Consider the following 20,107-nt stretch of genomic DNA (forward strand, 5'->3'; position numbering starts at 1 on the left):
TCCTCCTGTTCGCGTCCCACCAGATGTAGGATAAGTTCCTGTTCCACTACTTTCTGGATGTCGTCCAGATGTACCACTGTTTGGATAACCATTACTGCCGATACCGCGATCTGGATTTACATTAGTACTCGTTTCACTACCAGGATAATTTTCATTTCTTCCTGTACTACTACCTGGATATCCTCTTTGTTGCGTCCCACCTGGTGTAGGATAGGTTCCTGTACCACTGCTTGGATAACCATCACCGCCAGTACCACCGCGATCTGGATTTTCATTAGTACCGGTTTCACTACCAGGATAATTTCCATTTCTTCCTGTACCACTACCTGGATATCCTCCTTGTTGCGTCCCACCAGTGTTAGGATAGGTTCCAGTTCCACTGTTTTCTTGATTCACATTAGTACGGGTTTCACTACCAGGATAATTTCCATTTCCTCCTATACCACTACCTGGATATCCTCCTGTTCGCGTCCCACCAGATGTGGGATAAGTTCCAGTTCCACTGTTTCCGGGATTTATATTAGTACCGGTTTCACTACCAGGATAATTTCCATTTCCTCCTGTACCACTACCTGGATATCCTCCTGTTCGCGTCCCACCAGATGTAGGATAAGTTCCTGTTCCACTACTTTCTGGATATCGTCCAGATGTACCACTGTTTGGATAACCATCACTGCCGGTACCGTGATCTGGATTTACATTAGTACTCGTTTCACTACCAGGATAATTTTCATTTCTTCCTGTACCACTACCTGGATATCCTTGTTGCGTCCCACCTGGTGTAGGATAGGTTCCTGTACCACTGCTTGGATAACCATCACTGCCAATACCGCGATCTGGATTTTCATTAGTACCGGTTTCACTAACAGGATAATTTCCATTTCTTCCTGTACCACTACCTGGATATCCTCCTTGTTGCGTCCCACCAGTGTTAGGATAAGTTCCTGTTCCACTAGTTTCTGAATTTACATTAGTACCGGTTTCACTACCTGGATAATTTCCATTTCCTTCTGGACCACTACCTGGATATCCTCCGGTTGGCGTCCCACCAGATGTGGGATAAGTTCCAGTTCCACTGTTTCCTGGATTTACATTAGTACCGGTTTCACTAATAGGATAATTTCCATTTCCTCCTCTACCACTACCTGGATATCCTCTTGTTCGCGTCCCACCGGATGTGGGATAAGTTCCAGTTCCACTGTTTCCGGGATTTACATTAGTACCGGTTTCACTAATAGGATAATTTCCATTTCCTCCTCTACCACTACCTGGATATCCTCCTGTTCGCGTCCCACCGGATGTGGGATAAGTTCCAGTTCCACTGTTTCCGGGATTTACATTAGTACCGGTTTCACTAATAGGATAATTTCCATTTCCTCCTCTACCACTACCTGGATATCCTTCTGTTCGCGTCCCACCAGATGTAGGATAAGTTCCTGTTCCACTACTTTCTGGATATCGTCCAGATGTACCACTGTTTGGATAACCATCACTGCCGGTACCGTGATCTGGATTTACATTAGTACTCCTCTCACTACCAGGATAATTTTCATTTCTTCCTGTACCACTACCTGGATATCCTCCTTGTTGCGTCCCACCTGGTGTAGGATAGGTTCCTGTACCACTGCTTGGATAACCATCACTGCCAGTACCGCGATCTGGATTTTCATTTGTACCGGTTTCACTACCAGGATAATTTCCATTTCTTCCTGTACCACTACCTGGATATCCTCCTTGTTGCGTCCCACCAGTGTTAGGATAAGTTCCTGTTCCACTAGTTTTTGAATTTACATTAGTACCGGTTTCACTACCTGGATAATTTCCATTTCCTTCTGAACCACTACCTGGATATCCTCCTTGTTGCGTCCCACCTGGTGTAGGATATGTTCCTGTACCACTGCTTGGATAACGATCACTGCCAGTACCGCGATCTGGATTTACATTAGTACCCGTTTCACTACCAGGATAATTTCCATTTCCTTCTGGACCACTACCTGGATATCCTCCTGTTCGCGTCCCACCAGATGTAGGATAAGTTCCTGTTCCACTACTTTCTGGATGTCGTCCAGATGTACCACTGTTTGGATAACCATCACTGCCGATACCGCGATCTGGATTTACATTAGTACTCGTTTCACTACCAGGATAATTTTCATTTCTTCCTGTACCACTACCTGGATATCCTCCTTGTTGCGTCCCACCTGGTGTAGGATAGGTTCCTGTACCACTGCTTGGATAACCATCACCGCCAGTACCGCGATCTGGATTTTCATTAGTACCGGTTTCACTACCAGGATAATTTCCATTTCTTCCTATACCACTACCTGGATATCCTCCTTGTTGCGTCCCACCAGTGTTAGGATAAGTTCCTGTTCCACTACTATCTGGATTTTCATTAGTACCGGTTTCACTACCAGGATAATTTCCATTTCCACCTGAACCACTACCTGGATATCCTTCTTGTTGCGTCCCACCTGGTGTAGGATAGGTTCCTGTACCACTGCTTGGATAACGATCACTGCCAGTACCGCGATCTGGATTTACATTAGTACCCGTTTCACTACCAGGATAATTTCCTTTTCCTTCTGGACCACTACGTGGGTATCCTCCTGTTCGCGTCCCACCGGATGTGGGATAAGTTCCAGTTCCACTGTTTCCGGGATTTACATTAGTACCGGTTTCACTACCAGGATAATTTCCATTTTCCCCTGTACCACCACCTGGATATCCTTCTGTTCGCGTCACACCAGATGTAGGATAAGTTCCTGTTCCACTACTTTCTGGATATCGTCCAGATGTACCACTGTTTGGATAACCATCACTGCCGGTACCGTGATCTGGATTTACATTAGTACTCGTTTCACTACCAGGATAATTTTCATTTCCTCCTATACCACTACCTGGATATCCTCCTTGTTGCGTCCCACCTGGTGTAGGATAGGTTCCTGTACCACTGCTTGGATAACCATCACTGCCAGTACCGCGATCTGGATTTTCATTAGTACCGGTTTCACTAACAGGATAATTTCCATTTCTTCCTGTACCACTACCTGGATATCCTCCTTGTTGCGTCCCACCAGTGTTAGGATAAGTTCCTGTTCCACTAGTTTCTGAATTTACATTAGTACCGGTTTCACTACCTGGATAATTTCCATTTCCTTCTGAACCACTACCTGGATATCCTCCTTGTTGCGTCTCACCTGGTGTTGGATAAGTTCCAGTTCCACTGTTTCCGGGATTTACATTAGTACCGGTTTCACTACCAGGATAATTTCCATTTCCTCCTCTACCACTACCTGGATATCCTTCTGTTCGCGTCCCACCAGATGTAGGATAAGTTCCTGTTCCACTACTTTCTGGATATCGTCTAGATGTACCACTGTTTGGATAACCATCACTGCCGGTACCGTGATCTGGATTTACATTAGTACTCCTCTCACTACCAGGATAATTTTCATTTCTTCCTGTACCACTACCTGAATATCCTCCTTGTTGCGTCCCACCTGGTGTAGGATAGGTTCCTGTACCACTGCTTGGAAAACCATCACTGCCAGTACCGCGATCTGGATTTTCATTTGTACCGGTTTCACTATCAGGATAATTTCCATTTCTTCCTGTACCACTACCTGGATATCCTCCTTGTTGCGTCCCACCAGTGTTAGGATAAGTTCCTGTTCCACTAGTTTTTGAATTTACATTAGTACCGGTTTCACTACCTGGATAATTTCCATTTCCTTCTGAACCACTACCTGGATATCCTCCTTGTTGCGTCCCACCTGGTGTAGGATATGTTCCTGTACCACTGCTTGGATAACGATCACTGCCAGTACCGCGATCTGGATTTACATTAGTACCCGTTTCACTACCAGGATAATTTCCATTTCCTTCTGGACCACTACCTGGATATCCTCCGGTTGGCGCCCCACCAGATAGATAAGTTCCAGTTCCACTGTTTTCTGGATTTACATTAGTACGGGTTTCACTACCAGGATAATTTCCATTTCCTCCTATACCACTACCTGGATATCCTCCTGGTCGCGTCCCACCAGATGTGGGATAAGTTCCAGTTCCACTGTTTCCGGGATTTACATTAGTACTGGTTTCACTACCAGGATAATTTCCATTTCCTCCTGTACCACTACCTGGATATCCTCCTGTTCGCGTCCCACCAGATGTAGGATAAGTTCCTGTCCCACTGCTTTCTGGATGTCGTCCAGATGTACCACTCTTTGGATAACCATCACTGCCGATACCGCGATCTGGATTTACATTAGTACTCGTTTCACTACCAGGATAATGTTCATTTCCTTCTGAACCACTACCTGAATATCCTCCTTCTAGCGTCCCACCTGGTGTAGGATAGGTTCCTGTACCACTGCTTGGATAACTATCACCGCCAGTACCGCTATCTGGATTTAAATTGGTACCGGTTTCACTACCAGGATAATTTCCGTTTCTTGCTGTAACACTTCCTGGATATCCTCCTTGTTCCGTCCCACCAGTGTTAGTATAAGTTCCAGTTCTACTGTTTTCTGGATATCCTCCAGCTGTACCATTGTTAGGATAACCATCACTGCCAGTACTGCGATCTACATTAATACCCGTTTCACTACCAGGATAATTTCCATTTCCTCCTGTACCACTACCTGGATATCCTCCTTGTTGCGTCCCACCAGATTTAGGATAGGTTCCTGTACCACTATTTGGATAACCATCACTGCCAGTACCGCGATCTACATTAATACCCGTTTCACTACCAGGATAATTTCCATTTCCTCCTGTACCAGTACCTGGATATCCTCCTTGTTGCGTCCCACCAGATGTAGGATTGGTTCCTGTACCACTATTTGGATATCCATTACTGCCAGTACCGCGATCGGGATTTACATTAATACCTGTTTCACTAACTGGATAATTTCCATTTTCTCTTGTACCACTACCTGGATATTCTCCGGTTCGAGTCCCACCAGAGTTAGGATATGTTCCATTTCCATTGTTTTCTGGATATCGTCCAGTTGTACCACTGTTAGGATAACCATCACTGCCAGTACTGCGATCTGGATTTACATTAGTACCCGTTTCACTACCAGGATAATTTCCGTTTCTTACTGTACCACTACCTGGATATCGTCCTTGTTGCGTCCCACCAGAGTTAGGATAAGTTCCAGTTCCACTGTTTTCTGGATATCGTCCAGCAGTACCACTGCTTTTATCACTGCCAGTACCGCGATCTGGAGTGACGTTAGTACCCGTTTCACTACCAGGATATTTTCCGTTTCTTACTGTACCACTATCTGTTGGATATCCTCCTTGTTGCGTCCCACCTGAGTTAGGATAAATTCCAGTACCGCTGCTTTCTGGATATCGTCCAGCTGTACCACTGTTTGGATAACCATCACTGCCAGTACCGCGATCTGAGTTTACATTGGTACCGGTTTCACTACCAGGATAATTTCCATTTCTTGCTCTACCACTTCCTGGGTATCCTCCTTGTTGCGTCCCACCTGAGTTAGGATAAGTTCCAGTTCCACTGTTTTCTGGATATCGTCCAGCAGTACCACTGCTTGGGTAGCTATCACTGCCAGTACCGCGATCTGGATTTACGTTAGTACCCGTTTCACTACCAGGATAATTTCCGTTTCTTGCTGTACCACTTCCTGAATATCCAGTTCCACGGTTTTCTGGATATCGTCCAGATCTACCACTGTTTGGATAACCATCACTGCCAGTACTGCGATCAGGATTTATATTAGTACCCGTTTCACTACTAGGATAATTTCCATTTCCTCCTGTACCACTACCTGGATATCCTCCTTGTTGCGTCCCACCAGATGTAGGATAGGTTCCTGTACCACTATTTGGATAACCATCACTGCCAGTACCGCGATCTACATTAATACCCGTTTCACTACCAGGATAATTTCCATTTCCTTCTGTACCACTACCTGGATATCCTCCTTGTTGCGTCCCACCAGATGTAGGATTGGTTCCTGTACCACTATTTGGATATCCATTACTGCCAGTACCGCGATCGGGATTTATATTAATACCTGTTTCACTAACTGGATAATTTCCATTTTCTCCTGTACCACTACCTGGATATTCTCCGGTTCGAGTCCCACCAGAGTTAGGATATGTTCCATTTCCATTGTTTTCTGGATATCGTCCAGATCTACCACTGTTTGGATAACCATCACTGCCAGTACTGCGATCAGGATTTATATTAGTACCCGTTTCACTACCAGGATAGTTTCCATTTCCTCCTCCTGTACCACTACTTGGATATCCTCCCTGTTGCGTCCCACCTGAGTTAGGATAAGATCCAGTTCCACTGTTTCCGGGATATCGCCCAGCTGTAGCACTGCCAGGATAAGCATCGCTGCCAGTACCGTGATCTGGATTTACATTGATACCGGTTTCACCACCAGGATAGTTTTCCTTTCCTCCTGTACCACTACTTGGATATCCTCCTTGTTGCGTCCCATCTGAGTTAGGATAAGTTCCATTTCCACTGTTTCCGGGATATCGCCCAGCTGTACCACTGTCAGGATAAGCATCGCTGCTAGTACCGCGATCTGGATTTACATTGGTACCGGTTTCACCACCATGATAGTTTCCATTTCCTCCTGTACCACTACCTGGATATCCTCCTTGTTGCGTCCCACCTGGTGTAGGATAGGTTCCTGTACCACTGCTTGGATAACGATCACTGCCAGTACCGCGATCTGGATTTACATTAGTACCCGTTTCACTACCAGGATAATTTCCATTTCCTTCTGTACCACTACCTGGATATCCTCCGGTTCTCGTCCCACCAGATGTAGGATAAGTTCCAGTTCCACTGTCAGGATAAGCATCGCTGCTAGTACCGCGATCTGGATTTACATTGGTACCGGTTTCACCACCATGATAGTTTCCATTTCCTCCTGTACCACTACCTGGATATCCTCCTTGTTGCGTCCCACCTGGTGTAGGATAGGTTCCTGTACCACTGCTTGGATAACGATCACTGCCAGTACCGCGATCTGGATTTACATTAGTACCCGTTTCACTACCAGGATAATTTCCATTTCCTTCTGTACCACTACCTGGATATCCTCCGGTTCTCGTCCCACCAGATGTAGGATAAGTTCCAGTTCCACTGTCAGGATAAGCATCGCTGCTAGTACCGCGATCTGGATTTACATTGGTACCGGTTTCACCACCATGATAGTTTCCATTTTCTCTTGTACCACTACCTGGATATTCTCCGGTTCGAGTCCCACCAGAGTTAGGATATGTTCCATTTCCATTGTTTTCTGGATATCGTCCAGTTGTACCACTGTTAGGATAACCATCACTGCCAGTACCGCGATCTGGATTTACATTAGTACCACTTTCACTACCAGGATAATTTCCGTTTCTTGCTGTACCGCTTCCTGGATATCTTCCTTGTTGCGTCCCACCATCAGAGTTAGGATATGATCCAGTTCCACTGTTTTCTGGATCTCCTCTTGGTAGCGACCCTCCAGAGCTAGGGTAAGAATTGCGTCCAGTTGTCGTACCACTATTTGGGTAAGTGCCTTTATATATCTTATGAATATTACAATCGGTATAGATTCCTCTTTCATGCTCCCTTTCTGAATGTGTTCTCTCGTTATCAGTTTTGTCAGCACTCTGACGGACTGGTGTGCTGCTATCAGTAGTATAAAAACGGCTTCTACTTGTTGAATATGTTGGTCTATCCCTACTATCCGGATTCATGCCTTTACTTCTGTCTGTATAGTACCTCCTTAGAATACCACCGTCTTGATTTCCTCTATTTTCAACAGTGCCATCTACTGGATACAGTCCAGTACCCCTCTCTTTATTTGTGTTGGTACTAGTACCTCTTTCTGGGTAATATTTTGTTCTTGTGCCATCATTTTTCGGGAGGCTGCTATTTCGTTTGCCACCATTTTGTGATCCAGGTTCAGGAATATGAGTACCGAAATTGACATTGTCGCTATCTCGGCATAAATGCCAGCCTGGGAATAGATCTAATATAGTACGTCGAATATTTGAATTGTCAACAGTAGGACTGTCATTGTAAGTTCGTTCTCTTTGCTGTGTATAACCGGGGTTGACGTCTGTTGTTTGTTGTCGGGGGTAACCATCCATGCCACCAGACGAATAACCAACATTATAACCTTGTCTTTGGTCTGGATACTGGTTGTAATAGTTAGTGCCTGGATACCGATATTGATTTCCAGGATACATACCGGTGTTATAATATCCACCCGTGTTTGGTGACTGTTGGGGATACCATCCCCTTGGTGCTGATGTATAATATCTATTATTGTAAGAATCGCCATTATTTGCTGGATATCTCATTTCCCTTCCAGGATACCTTGCAGTGTCAGGTGTTCTTTGGTGAGAATAAAAGTCGTATCCACTAGGATAGGGACCGTAATTTGGTTGTGCTTCTCTGTATGGATACTGAGTTGTGCCAGGACCTGAATAGAAGCCAGTATTAGGTCCTGCTCTTCTTGGGTAGCCGTTTGCGTCACCTTGTGGGTATAAGCCAGTCCTACCTTGGGAATACGTTCCGAAGTTGGCTTGATCAGGCTGTGGATATGGTAAGAAACCTATTACTGGATACATGCCACCACTGCTGCTGCTACTACTACTACTACTACTGCTGCTGCTACTACTACTGCTGCTGCTGCTACTACTGCTGCTGCTACCGTCTGCAGAGGTAGTTGTTGAAGTAGAATCTTTTTCGTTTTTATCACGAGGGACGTTATCACTTTGTGAAGATGATTTGTTTGGATCCTCGACTCCAGTAACTGGTTCTTGACGGAAATTTCTTTCATTTGTCACAATCTGATTTCTTCTTTCATTTATATCAGGTAAAATTGGCTCATTTGTATCAGGTAAAATGGGCTCATTTGGATAAGTCTCGTCTCGTTCAGAAGGAATCTCTTGTTTTGGATTCGAATTGAAATTAGTACCCCTATCAGAATCCGTTGGTTGAAAAGAAGGTTGTTCTTTTCTTCTTGAAGGATCTTCCCGACCAACATTTTTTTCATTTCCTTTGTTTGGATTTCCCCGAGTGTTTTCCTTGCCACCATTTCCACTGCGAGTAGGTCCAGGATTTTTCACAGGATTTTGTGGATCACTTGATGTAGGTCTATCTGTAATGTTTAATATTAAAGAATGATTGAAGATAAATAATTTAAAAGTATTGTACTACTTGTAATAATTTTCCTCGAATTTCATTCGCTTTTTTGAACAGAAAATACAGATGATACTCTTACTTGGTTTTTGAGCTATGTAGCGTGTTGTCTGCTCTCCGCTGTCGTCATCATTACTATCACCGCCAGTATTCTGTTTGGCAACTTCGCCATATTTAACTCCTGTCAATATACAATACCAAACATTGTAATTAATGGTATAAATTATGAAAAATAAGGTTTTATACTGCATCTATTAATACGCTAGGTGGATAAAAGGATAGTAATAGTAATACCGTACCTCCACTTTCACCACTGTCATCGTCATCACCTTCTGTGTAAGCGACGACACCAGTTCCTAAGGAAATACAAACTTCCAAATTAAAGGCTAACCAAACAAGTACACTGTATCATGTATATAAAAGGTAACAATACACAGGCAGACAAATAAACATGTAGTAAAAATGAAGAATAAAAGGTAATTGTAATTATTAAAGTTGACGCACCTTTTCTGATTTCACCGCTATCGTCATCATCACCTTCAGCAAATTCCTGTTGTAATGTTCCTATAGAAATACAAACTTCCAAATTAAAGGCTAACCAAACAAGTACACTGTATCATGTATATAACATGTATACTTATACAAGATACTAAAGAAGAAGAAATGAAGAATAAAAGGAACTGTGACGCACCTGCTCTGATTTCACCGCTGTCGTCATCATCACCTTCTGTGTTAGTGACGACACCATCAGCGAGTTCCTGTTTTAATGCTCCTAACGAAATTATAAAACTAAAGTTTAAACTGGAAAATATAATAATCATTTATATACAAATATTACAAAACACAAACTAAACATAGACTTGAAGTTAAAAAATATTTTTAAAAATAAAAGCGAAAATGTACCGGTAGTTATATTATCATTATTAACGCACCTCCAGTTTTGATTTCACCGCTATCATCGTCATCACCGTTTGTCAATGCAGCTCCAACACCGCCAATGAGTTCTTGTAGCAGTTCTTTTTCTTTTAAGGAAAGTAAAGTGAAGTTTATAATAACAGTTTTTATTATTACAGTTGCCTGACAGTGATGTTTTGTGATTTGGATTCTGGCAATTCCATTGTCGAATCATCAACAAAATTTATTTTATATTATATTAAAAACTGTAATTAATAATGTATGTACTCATTATTATTTATGTAATCATAATACTATTATGGGATGGTATCGTATTTGTAAAGCGTTTTATAATGACAACTGTCTGAAATGACAGTGGACTAATGCTGCATCATCTCCTTTCCTAATAGTCCATTTGTTTCGAACTCATGCAGTTGTATCTTACTTTGTGCATTTTCCCCGTACTTTAGCTTAATAATACCCCGAATATGTAGATATTGGTTATTGAAACATAACTATTAAAACTGTTTTGTGTTTACCATGTTCTTGATTAAGTGCGTCAGGTTCAACTGTACCGCCTACCAATCGTGCGATTACAGATCCAATGCTTCCACCGCCACCACTATCATCATCATCATCATCTAAAGGAAACATTTTTTTAACTTTCTTTCTTAAGATTCATTAAGTTTTTTAAACAACCCCACGAAAGAGAAAAAAAAAAGTTTTTTTAAACAAGTACCTCTTTTTTCAACTAATTTTAAATATATGTTATTGACGCTCAAAGAGACGCGCACGTTCAAAAGCTGATAAAAACAGCATGACTTTTCTTTGCGTTAACTTGTTGTGTGTGTGTTATTGACGATAGTTAATATGTAAATGTCTCACTTACCACTTTCATGTCCAACAAGTTCTCTCCATGGCAATGATGTTACCTTCGTTGTAAGAACTACCAGTATTAATAAACTGCGCATGTGCATCCCTGTGTGTTAACATTAAAATACTGATAGTTGAAAAGACATTCGGAGTGTTATTACCGCACTCAAACCCGTGCGTGCGTCCGTGCATATGTACAGCTCATAGTTTACGCGCATGACATTACTACCTGGCCCATTATTATTTTTTAAATATATAGTTTAAATACCGTATTAGGTAAATTCAGCAATACGTGTTGCGCAAAATTGCGGACCTGTTTTTATAACCGCTAACGCATTACTAACTTAAGACAACGATTGATACCTAATAATAAAAGTATTTAAACAAATTAACTTATTTATAACAAGGTTAATATGTTTAACTGCTATAAGTAATATACACCTGCAAAGAATAATTTAATTTTAAAATTGCTATTATTATTTTTATTAATAATACTAAATAAATTTAATATCGCTTACCGTGACACTGTGTTCCTTAATTGTGATGGAAGTTGTTGTCGACTTATTTTCTGTTTGACTAAAAAGTTTACAAACTCCACTTTATACCCAGCAAGTTGGTCTAGGTAATGACGTCATACCTTATAGCCTGGAGGTACTTATTAATAACTTAAATGGATAATAATTGTAAGGTCTCTTCATAATCCATTGAATTTAGCCTTATCTTTAAATAAATGTCGGGTTTAATTTTGTCTGGATGTTAAACCCTAGACCACCCCTTTTTACGTGCGTAAAACGTTACTGATAACTTGTTGTGTTCCTCCCTTTGGGACATGAGTTTGCATTACCTTAGCAATAGCAATCGGCAGACGACCGGGTTTTTGTACGCGCGTACGTCACAACGTTATCGTTATCGTCCTTTTCTTCATTATTTTGAAGATGAAAGTGTTTAATTGGTGCTACTCTCAGGATGCTTAATCCTTTGGGAAATTACCCATGATTGATGTAATTTCTTTAACATCATTGGTCAATAAAAACACAGAACATTGTAACCATTTCATTTTGTAATGATTTTTAATCAATTAGTCACTGGTTATGGTAGTTGTTAATTATTAATGATGTTACACTACCAAGAGTGCTCAGTGCTGTATCTCCACATTTGAATATATTTGTGATCATGGAAGGTTATGGTATACGACGTAAATAGCTAATAATAAGAATAACAAATGAAGACATTGATGCTAGTTCTTCCAAGATGATGAGATCGAGCTTACATTTGAGTTTCGTGCCTTTCCAATGCCTTTTGAATGTGTTGACAGTAATATTTACCAAAGTAATTTTCGTAGTTTACCAGCCCATTTCTTTGATTGGAAAGTAAATAGATACTTTTCTGATACATTAACGAAAATTAAATACAAGGTACATGACCTCTGCGCGTTGTTTATAGCGAATATTTATTTGTAAAGAGTATTGTATAATACTCACAAGGATTAATTTCTTGTATTTTAAACTTAAAAACAATTTGATTAGCAGACACAGACTTTCGTTTAAATTCCTGGATGTAGTTTCAAGAATCGTTTTTGTCTGGCTAAGGTCATTGATTTGTGATTTTAATTAACGAGTAAAATTGTTTACTTAGGACAACTAGTTTTTAACAAGTATCATAACTTTTTGATTGTTTTGAAACTTTGTTGAAAAAATAAACAAATTAAATTATAATAAAAAGTACATTGGCAGGTGAACTGCTTACAGATAAAAATCATACAATTTCAGTCACTGCATTAGATAGTCGTATGAATCTAGCTGTTATATTCGGCTATACTTTTTGTTTAATTAGCATTATTAGAATATTTCTGTTCAGTAGTAAAAATATGTATCATAATTTGAGAATATCTGCAGGGACGGATTTTGACCATAAAAGCTCCACCCCTCACTCCCTTTCTGATGCAAACATAAATAAAACTAACAATAAAGATATTGTTATTATTTTTATTATAGACTAATTTCTAACCCATATTCTGATTATTCTTTGCTGTAAAAGTCCTCCAATGTCAACCAGTGTAAAATAAACAAAGTCCAATAATAACTTTCTTTCTACAGTAATACTCTAAGTTTAATGTTAGATGGCCTAATTATTATTATTGGTGTTGAAATCGATATTTACAGTACAAGTTATAACTTTATAACTTTTTCATAGAAAAAGCAAAATTAGAATTGTATTTTCTGTCCTTGATTTAAACGAATACAAAAAAATTGTTTCGTACAAACAATTAATTTAGAATGGTTTGCTTCTACTAATACAATTGGTTCTATAATTAAGAAACTAGAGCATTGCGCTAGAATTTGACTATTTAAACGTCTGGTAGTTCAGTTGTGCCAATCTCTAAGATTTCAACAACAACCACCTCTTCCTCCATCGGTACTTCCGTTGCTTCTTCTTCTTCTATTACTTCCATTGATTCTTCTTCTTCAGGTATTTCCACCACAGGTTCTGTTGGACGTTTCTTTTTCTTCGGAATGTCGTCAGGACATCTTCCAGAATGAGCAATCTCTAGTTCCGGAGCGACGCGGCAAGCCCGTCTTCGAACGGCGCACGCTGTCGTGTAAGTACGTCCGTCTGTCCCACAAACCTTTGACAACTTCGTTCCTGTTTCACATTTTTTCGGACAGTGCTTAACTTCAACAACTAAAACACATAATATAACAAACTTTACAAATCCATAGAACAAGAAAAGTCAATCACAACAATTTAAAAACGGGTAATTTTGTCTGACCACCAATTCCTTAAATTTCGCTCGTTTTCAGTTATGACGTCGAAGGGACAAATGAGTTTAGTTCTGAAGTCATACTCTTCAAGGTAAATTCAAAGTGACTTAGAAGTTTAAAGTACTTTCATAAGAACAAGCAGTTTCTAAATTTAAACCTTTAGTGTGGTAATTATGTAACAGCAACATGAATAATAGTCCTGCTTCGAGCATATTGTTAGTTTTAAAATATTTAGATACTAGAATGAAATTTTTGAGTATTAAATACGCGCTTGCTTGTGTGGCGCATAGAGATATTATGTTCACTATAATATCTCTATGTGTGGAGTCACTTACCTCTGCATTTCCGGTCATGTGCTTTTTCCAGCATAGGCAAATTCATTTTACATTTGCGGCGAAGCAGATGACAGAGATGGCGATAGTTTCTATGGTCATTTCCACAAATAGGACCGATGCTGGTGGTATTATCTGGACATTTCCTAAGAAGCGATTGGCAATCTAAGTCCATCGGCTCAGCAGCTAGAATGTATACAATTTGAAACAGTTAATGAATATCATGAAACAAGTAATATTTTGAGTCAAACCATCTTAATTTATTTAAAAAAATATTCATTTTGAGAATAAATTAGATAATGTAAAAATATGTGTATGTAAACGCGTGGCTCTGCATAAACGGCGTCCCATAATATACGGCATGTCTGCTGCCACCTATAATTCATATTGTGACATCGTTTCATTTTAACAACATCTTTATACAGGATTACACAATCAGGTAAAAGAAAACCTGTTTTGCATTGTGGTCCTTTCTTGAATACAAAAAAATCATGGAAAAAAAGTTTGTTTTGTGGAAAAAAAATGAGATCTGTATCTAGCTTTGAATGAAGTAATTGGTAATTGAATATGTATTTTCAGTTGGTAGGTTATTCCATATAACTTTGAAGGACGAGTTTATCTTACTAATGGTATAGTAGGGTATTGTTATATTGAATTATATTGTCAATATATATATATGTCAATAACATGTAAACTGTATTACTTTAAATGTATGTGTATTGTTTCTGGGGTCTTGAGACAAGAAACTTGATTTCTTCTAGAGAAGACCCCAAATGTTGGCTTATTACTATGTTTTCATTTAAATAATGTACACACCTGTATATTATACTGTATAATGCCATTGTTGAACAAATAAATGTTTTTTGAACTTGATCTCATTGACCATAAATCATAAAATAACGAATGCCAAATAAGATATAATGAAACTTACCAATACTAATAACAAATGTTACAGATATAAGTAACAGAAGAATATTAGCGAACGCCGCCATTCTGTCGATAGATACGGAAATAAGTCGAATTAGAATGATTAAAATAATTGTGTAATGTTTTACTATTTATTAAACTAAATTTCCGGTTAAAACAATTAATGAATACACAAAGTAATATTTTAATTACGCGATTGTTTGCTATAGTTATTTACTTTTACAAAACAATAACAATGGTTGTAATAAACCATGGGAAAATAATAATAATAATAATAATAACAATAATAATATTAATAATAATTTGCTTACTGTATCGATTTAAAAATGTATATAACACAGGTAACGGTATTAAAACATGCGCATCATAAAGAAGGTAGTGCAGTGGGGCTGTAGCTTGGTGGTTAACGTGCTTGCCTTTCAATCCAGGGTTCATTTCTGACCTAGTGGCAACTCACGACTCTTTCAACTCCACTCCCCAAGCCTCAAATGAGACTTAGTTTATAAGCACGATACATTATAAAAGTTTATCTATCCTGTAATTGGCGTGTTTGTGCTCGCTGTTGGATGCGTATGAAATAACAATAATAATGAAAGAATAAGAAAACCAAAAGGTAAATATATCGAAGACTATGGTATCCGTTACGAAGCGTATCAAACTGACGAATTATGTTAAAAGTATAACAAGTAGGATCCTACTTTATTACAGTAGTATTATATATAATTATATAATATCTATATATAATAAAATGAATTGAAATTACCTTTTATAAGAGAAATATTCAACAATCCAATTAATTACTGTAGAACCACCAGACCTTTAAGATGCCTAAGTCGAGTATGCTCACCCAAAGTTAAATTTTCTATTTTAATATCATATTCTTTTCTGCATCATTACACCCAAGTACTTTTGGGTTATTCAAATAGCATGTTAATAACAGTGACGTTTGATGGCCTTTCAATATGACCTTAGGGTAATTTGAGCAACTGCCAAAATTATATATTTTTTTATAATAAAGAAAGGAAATATTAAATACTATTGAAAATGTATACGTAACATTTGTTTACTTAAAAGTCAGGCTAGAGCCAGTATATACGGATTTGTCCCTCTAGATTAGTATAGGCCTACTGTAGGCCTATGTTGATGGCCTTTCAATATGACCTTAGGATAATTTGAGCAACTGCCCCAAAATTATATATTTTTTTATAATAAGAAAGGAAATATTAAATACTATTGAAAATGTATACGTAACATTTGTTACCATCAACTGGTTACATCATACACTAAATTACGTAGCCTTATATATACTGTTGGTAAATTGTTTTCCTTAATTGACATTGCATACGTATGGCAGTTTGTATTTGCATAAGATACATGTATGATTTTTCATTACCATAATTACCAGTGACTAGGCTACAACATGTGTCCTTGTTTAGCCACCGTTAAATAAGGAAGAGTGAATCTTCCTTTCATAAGGGTGTTGAATGCTTAAATTGTATCTGGGCACATTAACGTGAGTGGGGTGCCAAATTGAGGTTAAAGAGAAGTAAAGTATACTGTAATGTAAGTAGTATTTGTGCGAAATTATATCACATTGTTCGACAAGTACTGTGTATGATAAGAAGACATTTAACCCAGGAACTAATGGGTAAGTATTGTAATCACAATCGAATGAAACTGCCAATTGATTATGTTCTGATCCACCCACGTTACCCTGTGCCCCATTTCCATCCTGGTTTTCACGAAATGGAATATATTCCCGGTTGCATAACAACATTCCAGCTACGTGTATACACTAGGCATACTCGTTGACCCAAATACACAGCGTGTGAACTGTATCACCGGATCCTGCTTTCACAATTTCTTCCTCAAACAATTTATCCCTGGAGATTTTCCAAACGTATTGAAAAATAATTTGTCATGTATGCTAAAATTGGTTTTTCTGTTGCCTGTTTTTGTTTTTACTGTCCCATAATTATTTTGATTTTAATTATGATCGTACATTTTGTGGAGAGCGGCAGATTTCATCCTGACAACACACAAAATGATATATTTGACAATACACACAATGCAATATTAATAATGTTTTTATTTGTATCAATATCTTACTTAGTTTATTTACTGGTAAAGTATTTCAATTCTTTAAATAATCTTTACTAGGAGGCAACGATTCATACAGAATGTTTGTTTTTGATGACTTTATTTAAAATTGTACAAGTACAAAATATATCGTTCAATGATTTCTGTAAAAGAAATCATAATCAACTAGATTTGCTTTCATGTATTTATCACGAATTCTTAACCTTTTACATTTCTTCCGCTTCTTTCTTAATCCTAACACCACGTGACAGTCTCCTTTGTATGCTATGTGTAAGTTGTTGTTGAAGAAACATTTTGCTTGTTGGAATGCGCACATGTTTGGAAATGTAGTAAAGTATAACCCGTTTGTCGCACATATGACGTTATTGTAATCGGTACAAGCTAAGTTGCATAACAGTGCTGGTTCTGAAATAGAAACATCAATAAATATTGATAATCATAATGATATTGAACTATTGTGTAATTGTATAAGTTACTGTTGCTGTTATTATTATTAGTCTTGATATTCGTATTGATATTATTATTATTACTGATACTTATTTTTATTTATTATATAGGCTTATGCCTAGTGATTGATATTTATTAGTGATTCCGTTTATTGATAATGTTAGTGATATCGTACTTATATTTCCATTATGTGGTGTGATGCGGTATCCTTGCTATTTCTTTAAAGATGTATTGTCCCCCAAAAACATGATTAATTATTAAGATTAATTAAATCAGACTCTGAATAGGTTATTTTGTAGTTTTAATAAAGTTAATCCCTTCCGTAAAAATTAAAAGAAAAATGTTTTCTTTTTTGAACTGACAAAATAAATGGTAAAATTCAACCAAAAAACCATTGGCTGGCAGCCAATTTGATTATTATTATTATTACATTTTTTCAGGTAAATAATTGTTTTTCGGTTCAATTTTTTTTCAAAGTGGATAACTATTATGTGACATTAAAATGGCATATGGCATAACAAACACAAATTAAATTTTTTCAAGGGGGCAATATATCTGTAAGAAACCAATACAAATACAATTTTATAAAATATAAATATATCAAATTGCAGGTGTCCCTTACTGATTGGGCCATCGAGAAGAAGTTCAAGGATTTTGTAAAATATTTGACGATCTAATTATAAATATCAAAGATTCAGGAAACGTACCACAAAACCTGCTACTGTTTTCGGTACTATTTTCGTACGCAATAATGTATTAATTACTAATTCACAAGTAATTCAAGGAAGTCACCTTTGAATTGTTATCTTGTTGAAACTATATAACTTCCTGTTTAGGCCACTGCTATGAAATTTTATACCAAATCATAATTATTTTTGAAAATTGTTGTCACGAATGGTATGAATTGTTATTTTTTAAAAGTTCAAGTAACTTTAGTTCAGTAGTTATGATTTATATTTATTATACCGTCTTGTGAAAATATACAGTTTCCCGTGTAGGCAACTCGCAATGTGTAGTCGTGCGTAATACAGGCCACCACTCGTAGTACGCAAGCGGATGAATACGTTACTCCATCAACTCCACAAACAGGTGCTGATTCCAGTGGACACTCTTCCAGACATGCTTCGGTCGTGGGACCTGGGAATACTAGGATAATATGATATATAGATTTACCATAAAAATACAAATAGTTTATAAGCAAATAGGTTGTATGATTTTGGTGAACAATTTTGTATGATTTTGATGAACAATTTTTGTTTTCTCACAAGGAAATATGATATCACTGTAAAGTGTGTTTTTGTGTGTATGATGTAATTTAAAATACGAAATATAATAAAATAGTTACCTGGTGGTACTAGTTCAGTAGGAGGAGGCAGAGGTGGAGAAGTGACTGGTCTGGAGCCTAGTCCTGGTCGAGCACCACCACGAGATGGGGGTCGTAATGGTGGTTTCATAGGTCCCCACGGTCTTGAAGGAAAGCGTGATGGTTTATCTTCCCTTGACTCTGATTCTTCTTCCGATGATGAAGATTCAGTTTCCTTAGTGTCATACGACAATCCGGGATACGACGAATATCGTCCCCATGATGAATAATCACTAAAATCGTCATCATTTTCTTCACTATCACACAATCTTAATATATCTAAAACTATAGTTGTAAAATAAATTATTATATAAATGTATATACAAAATATATACGTACGTTGAAGCTTCTTTACAGTGACACAGTGTTATTGAAACGTGTTTTTATAATGCTATACTTTAATTCAATTCAATTGTAGCACGTTATACTAGTAGGGAATTGTGTCAGTAGGCCCTATACCCTAGTAAAATTTGATAAACATTATGCATTAAGATTTATTATCTAGTAATCCATCCCCAAGATAAAGTTTATAGGTTATGGAATTTTTCAGTAATTCTGTTATTATTGTGAACTTTATTTTGACCTTCATGTGTACATTCCAGGCCACTGATTGGTTACCGAAATTCACTTTACACACCCATCATCACCACTTATCTGACTTTTTTGGCACAACCTTTAAATAGTTTGGTAGGTGACTTAAACACGTGACTATAACGTCACATAATTGTCGATTGGAATAATTTCAATTTTTTAAATTTTTTAATGTGATTTATTTTTAATTAAGCAAAACTTACTTGATCGTCTTCTGCGTGTTTCGATTTCTGGTAGTATTACAGAACATATCAAGAACAAGATCAACACTTTTCCAGAGTTTTCCATTTTCTACAACATTCAAGACTTGTGCAGCAGATCCGAGGTCTTCGCAATTGCTGCCAAAATTATCAACGAAATAGATGTGAAGAAAACTCACCACCAAGATCAGGGACTGATCGCTGTATGAATTACTAAGAGCACAATTCCTAAAGGCATCCTCAGCAGCAAAACGTCAGAATATTTTATCATACGAGCATATTAAAAGACCATATAATACTGTGCATAAACAAGATTAATCTTCTTATGAATAAGTGATCAAAAGCAACAGTACAATAAATTGTAGCACTTGTTGATCCGAAGTGCCCAAAAGCAGCAGTAGGACTAGTTAAAGATCTTCAAA

At 37.9% G+C, this 20,107-nt stretch overlaps 2 protein-coding genes across 2 annotated transcripts; both read right to left on the reverse strand.

The window, feature by feature from the left end:
• Positions 1-12,014: 12,014 nt before the first annotated feature.
• LOC140059532 (double-headed protease inhibitor, submandibular gland-like) lies at positions 12,015-15,880 on the reverse strand. Its single transcript, XM_072105468.1, has 4 exons — positions 15,748-15,880; positions 14,989-15,050; positions 14,061-14,243; positions 12,015-13,645 (listed from the first exon to the last, which is right to left on the reverse strand). The coding sequence occupies exons 2-4, from the start codon at positions 15,047-15,049 to the stop codon at positions 13,311-13,313; spliced, it is 579 nt and encodes a 192-aa protein (XP_071961569.1). The 5' UTR covers position 15,050; positions 15,748-15,880; the 3' UTR covers positions 12,015-13,310.
• A 1,313-nt stretch (positions 15,881-17,193) lies between these two features.
• Positions 17,194-19,992, reverse strand: LOC140059529 (uncharacterized). The gene is made up of 4 exons (XM_072105466.1): positions 19,689-19,992; positions 18,877-19,179; positions 18,498-18,677; positions 17,194-17,489 (listed from the first exon to the last, which is right to left on the reverse strand). The coding sequence occupies exons 1-4, from the start codon at positions 19,771-19,773 to the stop codon at positions 17,218-17,220; spliced, it is 840 nt and encodes a 279-aa protein (XP_071961567.1). The 5' UTR covers positions 19,774-19,992; the 3' UTR covers positions 17,194-17,217.
• Between the last annotated feature and the right edge of the window lie 115 nt (positions 19,993-20,107).

This window comes from Antedon mediterranea, chromosome 9 (genome assembly GCF_964355755.1).
Source record: "Antedon mediterranea chromosome 9, ecAntMedi1.1, whole genome shotgun sequence".
NCBI classification, from domain to species: domain Eukaryota; kingdom Metazoa; phylum Echinodermata; class Crinoidea; order Comatulida; family Antedonidae; genus Antedon; species Antedon mediterranea.

Coding starts and splice junctions, on each gene's coding strand:
- LOC140059532 (XM_072105468.1), bottom strand. CDS start 15,049: ATGGCGGCGTTCGCTAATATTCTTCTGTTACTTATATCTGTAACATTT. Junction 14,244..14,988: donor AACATTTGTTATTAGTATTG/GTAAGTTTCATT, acceptor TATACATTCTAG/CTGCTGAGCCGATGGACTTA. Junction 13,646..14,060: donor ACATGACCGGAAATGCAGAG/GTAAGTGACTCC, acceptor TATGTGTTTTAG/TTGTTGAAGTTAAGCACTGT.
- LOC140059529 (XM_072105466.1), bottom strand. CDS start 19,773: ATGGAAAACTCTGGAAAAGTGTTGATCTTGTTCTTGATATGTTCTGTA. Junction 19,180..19,688: donor AACACGCAGAAGACGATCAA/GTAAGTTTTGCT, acceptor TTACAACTATAG/TTTTAGATATATTAAGATTG. Junction 17,490..18,497: donor CTGTATATTTTCACAAGACG/GTATAATAAATA, acceptor TTTCTATTTCAG/AACCAGCACTGTTATGCAAC.